The sequence below is a fragment of the Pelophylax lessonae genome (assembly GCF_965119305.1).
Source record: "Pelophylax lessonae genome assembly, chromosome: 11".
NCBI lineage: Eukaryota > Metazoa > Chordata > Amphibia > Anura > Ranidae > Pelophylax > Pelophylax lessonae.
This window is the reverse complement of record NC_138778.1, coordinates 48991607-49008211: the sequence shown is the minus strand read 5'-3', so window position 1 is coordinate 49008211 and position 16605 is coordinate 48991607. Positions and strand designations below refer to the sequence as shown.

Here is a 16605-nt window from a genome sequence, read left to right as displayed (position 1 = left end):
TTGGTTCTTTTAATAAATCTCAAGATTCTGCATTTAGAGTGGCGCCTGTGTTCTCCTTTCAGTTGGCCCCAAGCATCTTCTACTTGTCACAAGAGCTGCCCGCGGAGTGTGTTTCTGGGATTTCATATATTTATGGACCTTTTATATGGACTTCTAGATTATGAACTATCCTGTTGAGGATTTTTTGTTTGAATTTTCATCCATTCTTTGTTTGACCCCCTGCCCAATTAATGAAACTTACGAGGTCTCTAGTACTCCTCTTTCCCCATTGTTTCTCCAGTTTTTGTTTAACTCTCCTGGGAAGACTGTCCACAAGATTTAGGAGTGTGTCTACACTGGCAATGTTTCTCAACTCCAGGTTCTCAAGTACCCCCAACAGGTCATGTTTTTAGACTTTCCATTATTTTGCACAGGTGATTTGATCAGTTTTACTGCCTTAATAATTGCCACAGCCGTTTCATCTAAAGGGAAATCCTGAAAACATGACCTGTTGGGGGTACTTGAGGACTGGAGTTGAGAAACATTGGTCTATGGCACAGATATGCACACTGTGGCCCTCCAGCTTTTGCAGAACTACAAGGCATTGGCAATCAAATGCTGTGACACACGGACGGACGGGGGGCAAGTCCTGCTGTCTGTGTCAATGGACGCAGCAGTGGGACCCGTGTATGAGCGCCCCTAAGAAGAACAGCTTTCCATGGGGGGCACCCAACGAAGAGAAGGGGCATGGAGCGATGGTGTTCTGCTGAATAGTGCACCCCCTCAGAAAATGCCTCCAACAATCTGCACATGCACAGTACGTAACATCACTCCAGCTGATCTATTGATCAGCTGGCGTGATGTCAACACTGCGCATGCGCAAATCATTGGCGATATTATCGAACTATCTGCAAAGCACAGAGGGAGAATCTAATTAGATTCCACCTTGCTCTATCTGCGTAGTACGTAATGTCACGCCAGCTGATCTATTGATCAGCTGGCGTGACGTCAACACTGAGCATGCGCAGATTGTCCGGAGGCATTATCCAATGATCTGCAAAGCGTGGAGGGAGGATCTAATTGTTATATTCCCCCTTGATCTATCTGCGTAGTACGTAATGTCACGCCAGCTGATTTATTAATCAGCTGGTGTGATGTCAGCACTGCACATGCGCAGATCGTTGGAGGCATTATCCAATGATCTGCAAAGTGTGAGGGAGAATCGAATTGTTACATTCTGCCTCGGTCTATCTGCACAGTAAGTAATGTCACTCCCGCTGATCTATTGATCAGCTAGCGTGATGTCAACACTGCGCATGCACAGATCATCAGAGGCAGTATCCGACAATCTGCAAAGCACAGAGAGAGAATCTAATTGTCATATTCTGCCTCGCTCTCTCTGCGCATGCGCGAGACTTGAGCATAGTCATAGGCGGAGTCACAGGCAGAATATTATTATTGTTGGGCAGATTTGGGGGTTTTGCAGGGCGGATCTTGCAGTGTGTATTTGGATGTGTCGCAGGGAGGATTCTGTCGCTCAAGTCTCGCACATGCGCAGAGAGAGCAAGGCAGAATCTGACAATTAGATTCTCCCTCCGCACTTTGCAGATCGTCGGATAATGCCTACAACGATCTGCGGATGCGTCACGCCAGCTAATCAATAGATCAGCTGGAGTGAGGTTACATACTGTGCATGCGCAGATCGTCAGAAACATTATACAATGGGATGTGCTATTCAACAGAACACTGGCGAGGGACCCCAGAAAAAAAAAGGATGCTGCTCTGTACAAAAGCATTGCACAGAGCAGGTAAGTATAGATGTTTGTTTTTTTTAAGAAAAAAAAATGAAGGTTTATCACCGTTTTAATAATGTATTAATGAATACAGAGCTGCATGAATTTGTATATTTTATATTAGCCTGGAGTTCTTTTTTTTTCTTTAATTTTCTGATTTTCACACAGTTGCAGTGTTGGCTTGATAGCAGTGAAAGCTCAGTGGCTATTTTTACCTGTTGCATGGAATGGCTCCTATGAGAGAGCTTAGTTAGGATTTGTTTTGGCCTAGATTTCAATAAATCACCCATATCTTCTTCAGTGATCAGACATTGCTACATGCACATTGTTCAGAAGGGCATGTGTGAACTAAATCATTAATATCGCTATGCTAATGCAGCCTTATGTGAATAAGATCTATGGTAGGTTTCTTTACAGCCACTATAAGCAGACCATAAAGTTACATTATGAACTATCAGCAGCATTCAAAAATATGTAAAAATGTATGTAAAGACACAACCACCTGCACAGAAAATTAGCTGTTTGACATTTCCATATTTATGTTTTGCTGCAGAATGTTCTTGGCTGTAATTTTAGGCTACAGGAAGCTTATTAGTAACAGTTACCATTAACATTGGGCTACATATAACCTGTGCAGAGAGAGAGTGGGCTGTGGGAGGGACCCAGCAGGCCCCACCCACTACAGGCTGCCTGTAGATAACTACAGGAAGGGGCGGAGACTAGACCAGCCACAGTGCACAAAGAGAAAGAGCAGCAGTGACTGATCTTAATTACAGGAAGTTTATTAGTAACAGTTACCATTAACATTGGGCTACATATAACCTGTGCAGAGAGAGGGAGGGCTGTGTGAGGGACCCAGCAGGCCCCACCCACTACAGGCTGCCTGTAGATAACTACAGGAAGGGGCGGAGACTAGACCAGTCACAGTGCACAAAGAGAAAGAGCAGCAGGGACCAGTCTTTATTACAGGAAGCTACTGCACAGAACTAAAGTTTCACACTGGATTATTGCAAAGATCAGGAAAAATAGACAAAGCACACCGGGATTCAAGGAAAAATACACATCTTTTGTATTTGGACAACATTTGCTCAACCTGAAGTATTAGCCTATTTACTAAACCATGAAGTTTGAAGGACAAAAGTAAGTGCCCCCTAAAGCATACCAGAGTCTGGTCCCTCTCCAGTGGGTGATTACCCTCTTATCTCTGGGTCCACCTTGTGAATTCTCCACCCCACCCCCCACCCTCAGATGGTCAGCGTGGTTTCCCAGGCAGTGTGCCCCTGCTTGCCTTTACTCTAAACCAGCCCTTCTCAATTAGGGTACTAAAAAATGCTAGGGTTTCTCCTTAGGTTCCTAGGAGTTCTTTGAGTTCCCCCCACCTACACTGATCACTATTCACTAATGCAATTTTGAACTAACCACCACCGTAAGGGGTCACTGACCACAATTGTTGGAGTACACCAAGGATTTTTTTTGTTTATTGTTGTTGTTACTATTCCTTTTTGTAGGATTATTACAGAATTGATGCAGAACTATCCACTTTGGGTGTTGAAGATGCTAGGAACACCACAATACTTTTTCTTTTATTTAAAGTTGAGCTCCATGGTTGAGACAAAATCTACCCTTGCAGTTTCCCCACACTACAAGGGTTAAATGTTGGTTTAGTCTAGGGGTGCAGGGATAAAGTTTAGTGCTGTCAGGAACCATAAACCAGGCAGAGACATAAAATGCAGTTAAAATCATACCTTTAATAAAATAGCAAAAAATAACACAGTTCAGGAACGTAGTCAAAAACTGAAGCCAGAGTTTTGGTACCAGAGCGGGTAATCAGACAAGACGGGGTCAGGAAGCCAGAAGTCAGCATAGTAAGGAGCAAAAACAGGAACAGGTAACGGAAGAGAAATCAGCCAGGCCAAGTCATACACATGACCACACTGGAGATCATTGACCACGCAAGGGCATGGAGGGAATGAGCAAAGCTGTTTAAATAGCCAAAAGGGGCTGGCTGTAGGCTGGACTAATGAGGCAGGTAATGGTAGCCAGAGTAACTGTGGAAGCAACGAGTGGTTGGTAATTCACCAACAGCTGGGCAGCCTCTGCACACTGAAAAAAAAGAGTTGCTCGTATAAAGTAGGAGCCCAGCCTGAAAAAGTGCTTACTTTATTCCTGACTATGGCAGGTTTCCTCAGTCCATGTGACGGGTCCTCCACATCATCCCCTCTGGCTTTGGACCGCAGTTGCTTGCTTGTTTCCGTGCCTTAAAGTGGAACTAATGTCTCTGTTTCAAAACTGTGAGTAGACATTCTCTTTATTACAGAGGAGACATGCAATGACTGCTCTGCAATAAAATAAACCTACCTGCCTGCTCACATCCTGTTTATAATGAACAGTTTACATTCCGGCACAGATCCTGTGTGCCGGTATGACTGAACTCTATGAGTAGGAGGGATGTCATCCCCCACCCCGGCCAATGAAAACGGCCACAGCTTGACACCTGGAAGAAGATGTCGCCTCCAGCAAGGAACATTGGACCAAGGAGAGGTAAGTTTTGCGGATTTTAAATCCACTTTCATACAACTAGCCCGAAAAACTGGACCCTACTGGAGGCCTAGATCTAACAAGCATTAAGGGAGAGGGGGGTTTCACAGCTAGGGTTGAGTTCCTGAAGTTTAGCTTTCTAAAACATGAATTATGCTAATGTCCCAAGAGCTGTAAGTATGGACCTTTTACGGAGGGATTCCCCAAGAATTGAAATTTAGTTAAAGGGATTCTCCAAGGTACTACGGTTGAGAAAGACCCGTCCAATCTGACTGATGAACGGAACACACTTCATCCCAGCTCACAAATAACCAACCGCACAACATTAGCTATTCCAACCCAGTCCTGTGTGTGTGAAATATTCATTGCCAGAGGCCAAGGGAGATGTTGACATTTGCCACCTCGCCGCCTATAATTTGTAGAGCATCTGTTCCAGAGGAACTATGTGATATACAGCGAGAGTTTTCACACCGGTGTACTGCCGCTGCCGTGTATAGAGACAGCTCTTGCTGCCGGGTAAAATTATTGTCAGTTGTTCCACGTAAGTTGTACTTACATACAGGGCCGTACCATGGAGAACAAAGCAATTGCTGCCTCGGAATATGCGGGTTATGTTCAAAGAACATTCCGAGAAAACATTTGAAATTGTTCCAGAGTCTGCTGTTTTTCAGTAGGTCAATCGCAGGCTGATTTATAAAGAGAATACTGAGGAAAACTGGGGCAAAAGTGGAGCGATTGACTTGGCAACCAATCAGGTTTCACTTTCTCAATTCTGCAGAGTTTGTGCCCGGGAATTCATAAAGAGTGTCGTAGATATTCTTTAGGGAAAGACAAAGAACAGTGTGCCGAACGTTTGTCCTAAAGTAGAACTAAAGGCAACATTTTTTTCATCTTCATGTTGGGTAAAGTAAAACCCCGTACACACGCGGGCCGATCACCGGGCGACATTGGCCGGTAACCTGTTCTGGATCGCCCCATGCAGCTATACTGCGGCAGGGCGGCCTTCCTGTGCAAAATGATGTACCTGTACATCATTTCGTGCACTTGGTCTGGAGCACGTGCACGGCTGGCGACCCACTCCCGCTGTGATTGGACACAGCGGGAGTCAATCAGCGGGTCCGATGGACCCGATGTTTACTGGCACCCGGCAATCCTTCGTGAGAGAGGCAGAACGGTGGTCAGCCTATGTAAGCAAGACAGACCGCCGTTCTGTGAGAGGGGAAGATGGAGATCTTGTGTTCTTGCTAAGCAGAAACACAGATCTCTGTCTTCCCCCAGTCAAAGCATCCCCCACACATCTAGCAAGCACTCCCAAGGAACACATTTAACTCTTTGATCACCCCTGTTGTTAACGGTGGGGAAAAAGAGCAGCGCCATCTGAGTGAAGTAAAAACCATTTATTAGGACACACAGTATATGTGACTCACAGGATGTCAGTAGAAATGATCTAATATACTCCCTCAAATGGACTTCCTCAAGGACTTACACTTTTGTGTAGTGCATTGATACTCACACATTGTGTTGTGCAGTCTGACTTGTCTTATTCACATCATCCTCACTGTGCACTGATCATTGTAATTGCCCCTGATGTTAACCCCTTCCCTGCCAGTGTCATTAGTACAGTGACAGTGCACTTTTTTTTAGCACTGATCTCTGTATTAGAGTCACTGGTCCCCAAAAAGTATCATTTAGTGTTAGATTTGTCCACTGCAATGTCGCTGTCCAGCTAAAAATTGCTGATCGCCTCCATTACTAGTAAAAACAATAAAAAAAAAATTCTATAAATCTATCCTATAGTTTGTAGACGCTATAACTTTGGCACAAACCAATCAATATCCGCTAACTGGGATGTTTTTTTAACAAAAACATGTAGCAGAATACATATTGGCCAATTTGGCCTAAATTGATGAAGAAATTAGATTTTTTACATTTTTTTATTGGAAATGTTATAAAGCAAAAAGTCAAAAATGTTTTTCTTTTTTAAAATTGTCGGTCTTTTTTTGTTCATAGCACAAAAAAAAAAATCGCAGAGGTGATCAAATACCACCAAAAGAAAGCTCTAATTGTGGGAAAAAAGGACATCAATTTTACTTAGGGACAGCGTCACACGTCTGCGCAATTGTCAGTTAAAATAACGCAGTGCCGTTTAGCAAACAATGGTCTGGTCATGAAGGTGCTGAAGTAGTTAAATAAAAACTGTCCGATATTCGGCGCGTGTGTATGGCAGCCGGTCCAAAACGGCCGGCTTCCATCAGACAACCAAACTATCAGCCGACTGACTCACGATCATCACGATGATGCAACTTCCATTCAAATCAACGGGCTTAAAGTCGGATCAGTTAAGACGACTCTCATAGGAAACCATTGATTTTGACATGTCATGTGAGTTTTGCTCAGTAATAATTGTATTTGGGAGTGAAAAATAGAAGAGGCAGAGAAAAGCTGCTAAACGCTAAGGTGGCTAAACGCTCAACAACACCAATGCAAAAAACTACTAAAAGCGCGTTTTTAAAGCCCCTTTTTCCTGGCGTCGGTACTGGCTTTGCCGCTTGTTTTTATAAGGCCCTGTGTGCATGAGGAGTCCTCATTAAGGGCTAATGAAGGCCATCCATGGGCCGAATTTCGAACAAATTTTAATTAAAAAATCAGAAATTTCTTGCACTTTGTGATCCAGTGATGCCACCATTGATTTATGCTGGCCATACACTAGCCGAAAAAGCGTTAGAAAATCTTTCATTTGGTCCATTCGATCGTTTTCATCCAGTTAATGGGCACAAATATAAAATTGATTTTAACTTTCAGAGCTGAAATATCGAAGAAACAGTTTGGAAAATTCTGCCGAACTAATGGTAGATTGAAAGGTTAATGTGTTTCTCGCCCGAACTGTTTGCACTAGGCATATGTGATAAACTGAACGAAAAACTGATTTATTTATGTCCATTGAACGATTTATCAATCAAAATTCGGTCATTACATGATGGCACGATCGTCTGCTCTTTTGTTTTTCGAAAATGAGTTTGAACGATTTTTCATATAGTGTATGGCCAGCATTAGAAATTCGACCAACCAAGCCTTCAATTTCACCCAAAAAAAATTTGTGGCCGGGAATCTTCTTTTCTTTCCAGGAATTTTATTTTCTTGTGCTCATGCCCATTTATTTTTATATTATATTCCTCACACAATTCTTTCATCAGTGATTAGAAAATCATTTGTTTTTCAAAAAATTTCATACATGCCCGATTACTTAAATTCTATGGCTACACGAAAATCAGCCGTTGATGCAGCCCACTAATGGTGCGAAATTCGAACGAAAATTTTTAGATAAGATTTTCGAAAGAAAATTCTTTTGAAATTCGTCCCATGTATGGCCAGCCGAATGCTGGCCATACACTATACAAAAAATCATTCAAACTAACTTTTCGAAAAACAAACACTCGGCCGTGAGAGAAGACGATCGTGCCATCATGTAACCAAATTTTGATCAATAAATCGTTCAATGGACATAAATTAATCAGTTTTTTGTTCATATGGTCACATATGCCTAGTGCAAACAGTTCGGGCAAGAAACACATTAACCTTTCAATTATTATTTTCAATTTGCGCCCATTAACTGGACGAAAAATGAACAAAAACGGAACAAATGACAGATTTTCGAACAATTTTTCGGTTAGTATATGGTCAGCATAAAGTGATGTACACACTATAAGAAAACGACTGTCCGATTTTCCTCGTTGTTTGACAGCAAATTGGAACCGATGAAAAAATTTTCGTACTAAAATTCTTGCCCGAACTGTTTGCACTAGGCATATGTGGCCATATGAACAAAAAACTGATTAATTTATGTCCATTGAACGATTTATTGATCAAAATTTGGTTACATGATGGCACGATCGTCTTCTCTCACGGCCGAGTGTTTGTTTTTCGAAAAGTTCGTTTGAATTATTATTTTCAATTTGCGCCCATTAACTGGACGAAAAACGAACAAAAACGGAACAAATGACAGATTTTCGAACAATTTTTCGGTTAGTATATGGTCAGCATAAAGTGATGTACACACTATAAGAAAACGACTGTCCGATTTTCCTCGTTGTTTGACAGCAAATTGGAACCGATTAAAAAATTTTTGTACTAAAATTCCTATGAAAATTCTCGTACGACAAAGGCTTTTTTTGTTGTTTATTGTTTCTGATCATGCGCAGTTTTTCTTTTCTGATTTTTCTTGTACAAAAATTGTACAAAAACAGTACACATTACACGAAAATCATTTGTTTTTTCCCGTACGAGAAAAATGTTGGAGTTTGCCCCTTCGAGAATTTTCGTACGAAAATCCTGAATCGTCTGTAGAAAGTTGTGTACACACAAGGGGCAGACTGGCAACTTTCGGCCCAGGGGGCAAGTACAAACCAGAGGCCCATGATGCAGCGACTCGGCCCCCCTCCCACTCTCCCTCTTCCTGTCCTCCTCCTGACCCTCATTCCAAGCTCAAGTTCTGCTCCATATGCTCTCTACTTACCAGCTGAATCCGGTTCCCGAACTGGCCAGCAGGGGGCGGTGGGGTGGAGCTGGGGGAGAAGAATTTCCAGTGGGGCACTGGACAGACACAGTTTATACCATCCATGCTGGGGGGGAGGCCTGCACTTTATCCTTGTCTTCATCCTGCACTCCGTAGGTCAGCAGCGGGGACTTTTTACTTCTCTTCACCAGGAATCATTTAGGCATGTCTGTGGCAGAAGCGGTGCAGCCTTTTTACGGGGCATCAGAGCGGCCCAAGGGGCAATTGCCCCCCTGCCCCCCTGCCCCCTGGCCCAGTCCTCCCCCTGGTACACACTATACGAAAATCGTACGGAAATTCCTTGGACGAAAATGTTCGCCCGATTTTCTTATAGTGTGTACGAGCCTTTCGTGTGGCCCTTTGGTGATGTCAGGGGCTCCATTAGAGGTCCCCTTTAGCTAATAGTATGTTGACAACCATTGTTCTAAGCCTTCTCTACATTATCGAAAACTTTTTTTTTTCTAGTTTTGGCTGAAGGTCCATCATATAGAGAATTTTACTTGTATTCAGGTAGATGAAGAACATAACAAAGTCCCTGTTGTATGGTGGGTGGTCTCCTATTCATCATCTTTTCCTAAAAACTGGCCCATGTACATGCCATCCCTCATCAAGAGCGTCAACCCTCCCGCGATACTCTGCCCGTACGTCTTCTAATAAAACTGACTCAGCTAGACGGCTCTGTTGGCTTCTTCACTCTGTGATTTGGGGAATTTGAGGAATTTGTTCTGAAGTTAAACCTTGATACAAAGTATTCAGTTCTATAATAATTCTCTTTCTCTGTTCATTCCTCTGTAGCTGTAATAATAGCTTCTATTCAATAGGAGCCAAGTGTAATATCTGACCCTGGGGTGTAGGAGAAACCATTTATCTGCTTTTTTTTTCTACTGTACATCTGTCACTCCTTTCACCTATAATAAATACTTTTATGAACGATTACAAAGAAGAGTGACCCAAGTGCACCTGTCATAAAAAGGGAGCTGCATTCTATTTTCCACGAGCATTTTTTTTTTTTTTGAGTTGTTGTTATAAATTTTTCTTGATTATTGCACATTATTTGTATAGATTTAACTGTCAGTGCCGGCTCATTATAGCGATGTCAGACATCGCATGTGATCCGCACCACACTGCTCTGCAAATCACATGCGATGTCTGTGCGATGCGAATTATTGCTGAATTCACATCGCATTCGGACCAAAGTCGTGCAGGACCCTTTTTTTGGTCCGCACCAGAATCGGATCACATGAGTGTTCACACCTATGCGATCCGATTCATGTCCGAATTGACAGTTTGCACTGCGATATGCGAACTGATCTGGGGGAGACATTAACTTTGTATTGACACCCCCAGCAGTTTGCATATGTCAGTGTGAACTGCCGGTGGATTTGCAGGGTTCCCGCATTGCACCAGTGGGAACCGGCACTAACTCTTGCCTCTGCTGAAATAAAATCAAGCAGGATAAACCCCCTTTATGTGGTACTAAGGCTGAACTCAAAAAAACGTTAATTTAAACATATACTATATAATCAAAAGTATTGGGACGCCTGCCTTTACACGCACATGAATTTTAATGGCATCCCTTTCAGGAGGGGAGTGGATTTGTCCTGGGAGGAGGGGGGTTATGCTTAGAGAGAAGCATGTAGATTAGTGCTCAATTTTATTTTTTTGTGGGGGGGGGGGGATTTTTTCTAACACATAATGCTCATAGATCTTGCGGGGAGCGGGGTTTGGGGGCTAGTTTGGCATGTCCGCCCTGGGCTCTAGAGGGCCTTGTCCCAGCTCTGATTGGTTTCCATGCAAGACTGGTCCAGAGTCTGTTTGCTCCAGTTTTGATCAATTCTATTGTGTGGGTCTTGATACATTGGGGTCGATTTACTAAAATTGGAGAATGCAATATCTAGTGCAGCTCTGCATAGAAACCAATCAGTTTCCAGGTTTTATTGTCAAAGCTTAATAGAACAAGCTGAAGTTAGAAGCTGATTGGCTACCATGCACAGATACGCCAGATTTTGCACACTCCAGTCTTAGTAAATCAACCCCAGTGTGTTAAAAAAAAAAGATGCATGTATAATTGTCACGCATTGGGTAGCCAATTAAAAGTAATGGGCTGTTCAAGCACAATGCACCTAAACGCACATGCACAGGTGTGAATCCAGACTAAGGTACAAAGTATTCTGCTTTTTGAATCCTGAGAACACCTTAAAGGGGTTTTAAACCCTTCCATATACCCAGTGAAGTGACTGGCCTCAGGTGATACACAGAGATTAAACAAATCCTCCTACATAAGTTGTACACAATTATCTGCAGTCTTCACCCATGTACAAAGTCCAGCAAATATAAAGCTTGTCTGAGCTTTCAGAAAAAAAGGGGATGGAGAGCTGAAGTTACACTCTGCAGTGATCAGTGAGAAGAGCTCTGAGAGCTGATTGGAGGAAAAAGACACACCCCCCTTCACTCAGCACACAGGAACAGAGCTGAGGCTGTCAATCAGCTGGAGTTCCCTCCCCTGTCATCATTTTTCTCTTGGTGTCAGGAAAACTTGTCAGAAGGGAATGCCATTGACTAAATAAGACATTTTATGTTGATAATATCACCAGCATCCCTGTCCCTTTTGTTATGTGTGGCTACGTCTTATGAGAACTTTCACAGATATCTATGGATTCACATTAATAAATCAATGAGTCCTACAGGAAGCATGTTTTACCCAATATAGGTCATATATAAAGTATGCAGCAACAAATTATGTGTGCTTACATCTCACATGTGATCTATGAATCTTTAGGGTTGATTAAGGCTCCATTCACATCTTGGCGTCCCGGATCAGGGGCAGAATCGTGGCGATTCTGCCCATGATCCGGAATCATGGCAAATCGCGGGAAGCCTGTGCGATCCCTGTCACTTCCAATGACACCCCCACCACAGCACGATTTTGCTGCGATTGTCGCTTGACAAATCACAGTAAAATCGCACAAACAGAATCACGTAACGCCGCCTGTCACCCAAAAGAAGTACAAGGCAAAATCGCACCACGATCAGCGTTCCATTGCAAGTGACAGGGATCACATGATTTGCCGTGATTCGTAATGGTGGGCAGAATTGCAGTGATTCTCCCCGCGATCAAGGACGCCAAGATGTGAACGGATCCTCACTAAAGGCAAATAGACTGTGCACTCTACAAAGCGCAGTTGCTCCAGAGCTTAGTAAATGTGTAGAAGCTCTGCTGACTTCCATCATCCAATCAGGTGCAAGCAAAAATGCTGTTTTTTAGTTCTTGTATGTGATTGGGTAATTATTGCAAAGTGAAGCTTACTAAACTCTGGAGCAACTGCACATGCTGAATGCAACTGAACTTTGCAAAGTGCACAGTCTGTTTGCTTTTAGTAAATCAACCCCTTTATTTGTCTATCATGGTAAATAGTTTTGTGTCCCTTCCAAACTAAACTCAAAATGTGTTTTAAATGCAATTCTTCTTTCTTTTTCTTGCAGTTTGATGGGGAAAACATGTACATGAGTATGAATGAAAGTAACCAGGACTTCCTTTCTTCAAATCAGGTAGGTTCCGCTCTGCTTCCCATGCCGTGCTTGTGGTATAAGTGGTTATAGATCTCGTAGACGTAAAGGTCTTCCAAAACTTCCCCGTGTCTTGTCGCCATCACAATAAACACTATATAGATATCTGCGCTCTGAGACTAAACAAAAAGTATTGGAAGGGATGGGGAATACTTTACTAAAGAATATGTTATCCACCATCATTTGCTTTCCGTTCAATTGATTTGTATGATATAATGGTACTTAAAGAAGGAATCGTCAATTTTTATTGCATTCTGTTCACTAGGGGGCAGCATACACGTAGTACTTTGTCCCCTCTTCCTATGTGCTGTCTAAGGATAGCTTGGAGATCAGACAGGGCTCTCTCTATGGCCGTCCGACAACGCAGCTAGCAAGGAGACGGCTGCTTTGACAGAGGGCTAATTTCTTCACCTCCGAGCCCTTGCCTGAGATAAGGGTCTCGTGAGAAATAAAGGGGGTGCTAAAGCGTTCTATGCAAGCAGCCAAGTCCTTTGAGATGGGGAAAAGGGCCACCTGTCGAAGCAACCATCTCCTTGCTAGCTACGTTATCAGGAGACTGTGGAGGCAGGGGGTAAGCCCCCATCTGATCTCACAGTTAGCTCCAGCCCAGGAACAATAGTCCCCCACCAGTAACATTAAATCTCCCAACAGCCCACATCAATGGACTCTTCAGCAGCAAGCAACAAAAGACCCCTCCCTCAACAGTAGGTCCCTCCCAGCTTTAATTGACTCCTCCCACAACAATAGACCCCTCCTTTAATAACAGTTGTCCCACAGTGACAATAGATCCATCCCAGGAACAATAGACTCCCACTAGCAACACTGGATCTCCCAGAAGCCAGCAATAATAGAATCTTCAGCAGCCAGCAACAATAGACCCGTCCTTCAACAGTAGATCCCTCACAGCAATAAATGAGCCCCCAGCAACATAAGAAGCCCCTTAGCATCAATAGACCCCTACTACAACAATAGATCCACCACAGCGGCAATAGATCCATGACAGGAACAGTAGACCCCCCGCCTGCAATGCTGGATCTTGCAGAAGCCAGCAATAATAGAATCTTCAGCAGCCAGCAACAATAGACCTGTCCTTCAACAGTAGATCCCGCACTAATGGACCTCCAAGCTACATAAGACCCCCCTCAGCATCATAAGACCACTCCTTTAACAACAAATCTCCCACAGTGACAATAGATCCACCCCAGAAACAATGGACTCTCACCAGCAACAATAGATCTCCTAGCATCCAGCATTAATGGACCCTCCAGCAGCAAGCAACAATAGGTCCCTCCCAGCACTAATTGACCCCCCAGCAACAATAGACCTCTCCTTTATCAACAGTTGTCCCACATAGAAAATATATATCTCAGGAACATAGACCCCCACTAGTAATGCTGGATCTCCCAGCAGCCAGCACTATTGGTCCCTCCAGCAGCAAGCAACAATAGGTCCCTCCCAGCACTAATTGACCCCCCAGCAACAATAGACCCCTCCTTTATCAACAGTTGCTTCACAGTGACAATAGATATATCTCAGGAACAATAGACCCCCACTAGCAACACTAGATCTCCCAGCAGCCAGCATTAATGGTCCCTCCAGCAGCAAGCAACAATCATAGGCGTGCGCAGGGGGTGTGCCAGGTGTGCCTGGGCACACCCTAATCACTCTGTGCGGTGCCGATTCCCCCCCCCACTGTTGCATTCCCCCACTGCAGTGCTGCTGGCTTCCCCCCTTTCCTCTCCTCTCCCCCAGGCTGCTGCAGGGCAGGTTTCAGGATGGAGAGTAGAGGAAGGGGCTAATCAATAATTCATTTACTGGCCCCTTTCTTATTCTAAATTAACACACTCACTGTGTTCAATCATAACTGAAGCATAATAAACTGCAGAGAAAGGCATGTGTGTTTGAGCTTTGGGGTGCACACCCTAATGCAATAGGCTGTGCACCTATGGCAACAATAGACCCCCTCCCTCAACAGTAGGTCCCTGCAAGCACTAATTGACCCCCCAGCAACATAACCCCCCCAGCATCAATAGACCCCCCTCCTTCAACAACAAATCTCCCACAGCGACAATAGATCTAGCCCAGGAACAACAGACCCCCCACCAGCAACAATAGATCTCCCAGCAGCCATCGTCAATGGACCCGTCAGCAGCAAGCAACAAAAGACCCCTCCCTCAACAGTAGGTTCCTCCCAGCACTAATTGACCCCCCAGCAACAATAGACCCCTCCTCAACAACAGATCCCCCCAGCGACAATAGATATTCCAACCCAGCAGCACACTCCAGGACCCCTTGCCATAAATACATTTAGTGCTGGAGGTGCCAGAACTGCGTTCCCCTGTGTTCCCACTGAAAAAAGCCCTGCTGACCCCCCTCATATGCCTGTAGGCTGTTCATGTGTTTCATAGTAATAACACTGATAAATACACATCCATTAGGAATCACGTTTGCCTTTAATTATTAGCGCTCTACCTCCAGCCACCCACTCAGTATCTGTGGCCTGGACTATATCATGGATGTACTGAGTGGTGTCTCCAATCACTTCTGTCATTTCAAGTGCTACAAAGCTTGTATAGATAAATATCCCGGACAGAGGGATTACCGGCTAAAACAAATTGAAGAAAAGTGGAGTAAAATGGTGTAAAAAGCAAAAAGAATGTTCCCGATTCATCGTATCCCAATGTTTGCATTTGCAACCAATTGTTGTGGGTGGGAAAATTATTATTTAAAGCTAAGCAGTATGGTATGAATGGCATTTAAGCACTGTGTGTCAAAAATTGACGCTTTTCATTTTTTAAAATAAAATACAGGTTTTCACATCGTTTCATTCTTTGCTGCATCTCAGTGCCGCTGATCTCCTGCAGCCTCTTTGCAGCCATTGCATGTCTACATCACCTCTAGTGCTGGCTGCATGGCATTTCTCAGGATGGAAATACCTGATGGTGACAACAGTGGACAATGTGCCTAAACCGGTGGCAAAGCGGCTGTCCTGTGCCGGATCCAGCACTTCCGGATAGGGGATTAGTCACAGCACAAGCCGATCAGCGGGTGCCGGCCAATGATTGACTGCTGGCACCCACTGTTCAGCAAGAAGAAAGACAGGACATGGCTCTGTCAAGGAATGCAGAGCTCTGTCCTGTCAGTGGGATGTGCAAAGCAGGGAATAAAAAAATAGCACATCGCTTAAAAGCACCCCACAGCACACATAAACACTGGTTAGGCACACATTTAACCCTTTGATTGACCCTGATGTTAACACTCACCCGGCCAGTGTCATTAGTACAGTGACAGTGCATATTTTTAGCACTGATCACTGTATTATGGCACTTTTCCACTGCAAGTACCGGCTCGTACCGGCTCGACTCTACTCGGCCCCGCATGGTATAGTGTCGGAACGGTTCGGTACGGTACGGTATAGGTTTGCTTTTCCACTAAAGTAGTACTAAAGTTAAGTGGGTGGGATAACAACGGGGTGGGTGGGATTCTCTGACCAATCAGTGGCTAGTAGTGACTGCATGCAAAGGATTGTGGGATATGGTACCAGTTTGGTACCTGTTGGAACCACAATCGAGTAGGTACTGTTTTTTCAGAGCCGTACCGTACCGTTCGGTTCCATGCAGTGGAAAAGCAAACCTATATTCCTGATTGGCCAGGAGGAGGATCCGTGTGACAATCGCGAATATTCATTCGCTATTGTCACACAAGTGGGAGCACTGCGCCCCGAGCCCACCCTTTTTTAAGTCTAGTATAGAGCCTCTGGCTCTAATCACATGGTTAAAAAAAAAAAGCCCCATTGAACTCCATTTATCCAGAGCCCTGCATGTAGATTAGGGGGCCGGACGCATGGATGGGGGGGCGGCACCCATGAGCCACTGGTGTCCAGTATTGAAGCGGTTAAATAAAGAGCAGATGTATGGAATAGGCAGCTCTGTTAACTATTTTAATGCAGGCAGCTGATATTAGGGGATCGATTATGCGATCTTAGTTCTCTTTCTGTATTACAATGAGAGCCATAAACTCTGGTTAGCGTCACGGTAAACCTTCCATACCCCCAGCTACGGCCGGTTAAATTGCGCAGACATGTCTCGTTAGTCCCATCCAGATAAGTCACCGAGACAGTCGCCCTGTTCTTAGCGCACATTATGGCAGCTTTTAGGGCCGTCCATGCCTGCGGGA

The 16605-nt window shown here is 44.1% G+C and overlaps 1 protein-coding gene across 4 annotated transcripts in view; it reads left to right on the top strand.

Moving 5' to 3' along the window:
* The window catches only part of TOX2 (TOX high mobility group box family member 2), a 213330-nt gene that overhangs the window by 63790 nt on the left and 132935 nt on the right, over nucleotides 1-16605 (top strand). For all 4 annotated transcript variants that reach the window (XM_082273034.1, XM_082273035.1, XM_082273033.1 and 1 more), the window contains exon 2: nucleotides 12346-12411. In XM_082273034.1, the coding sequence (XP_082129160.1) occupies nucleotides 12346-12411 (66 nt within the window). The remainder of the gene's footprint in view (nucleotides 1-12345; nucleotides 12412-16605) is intronic.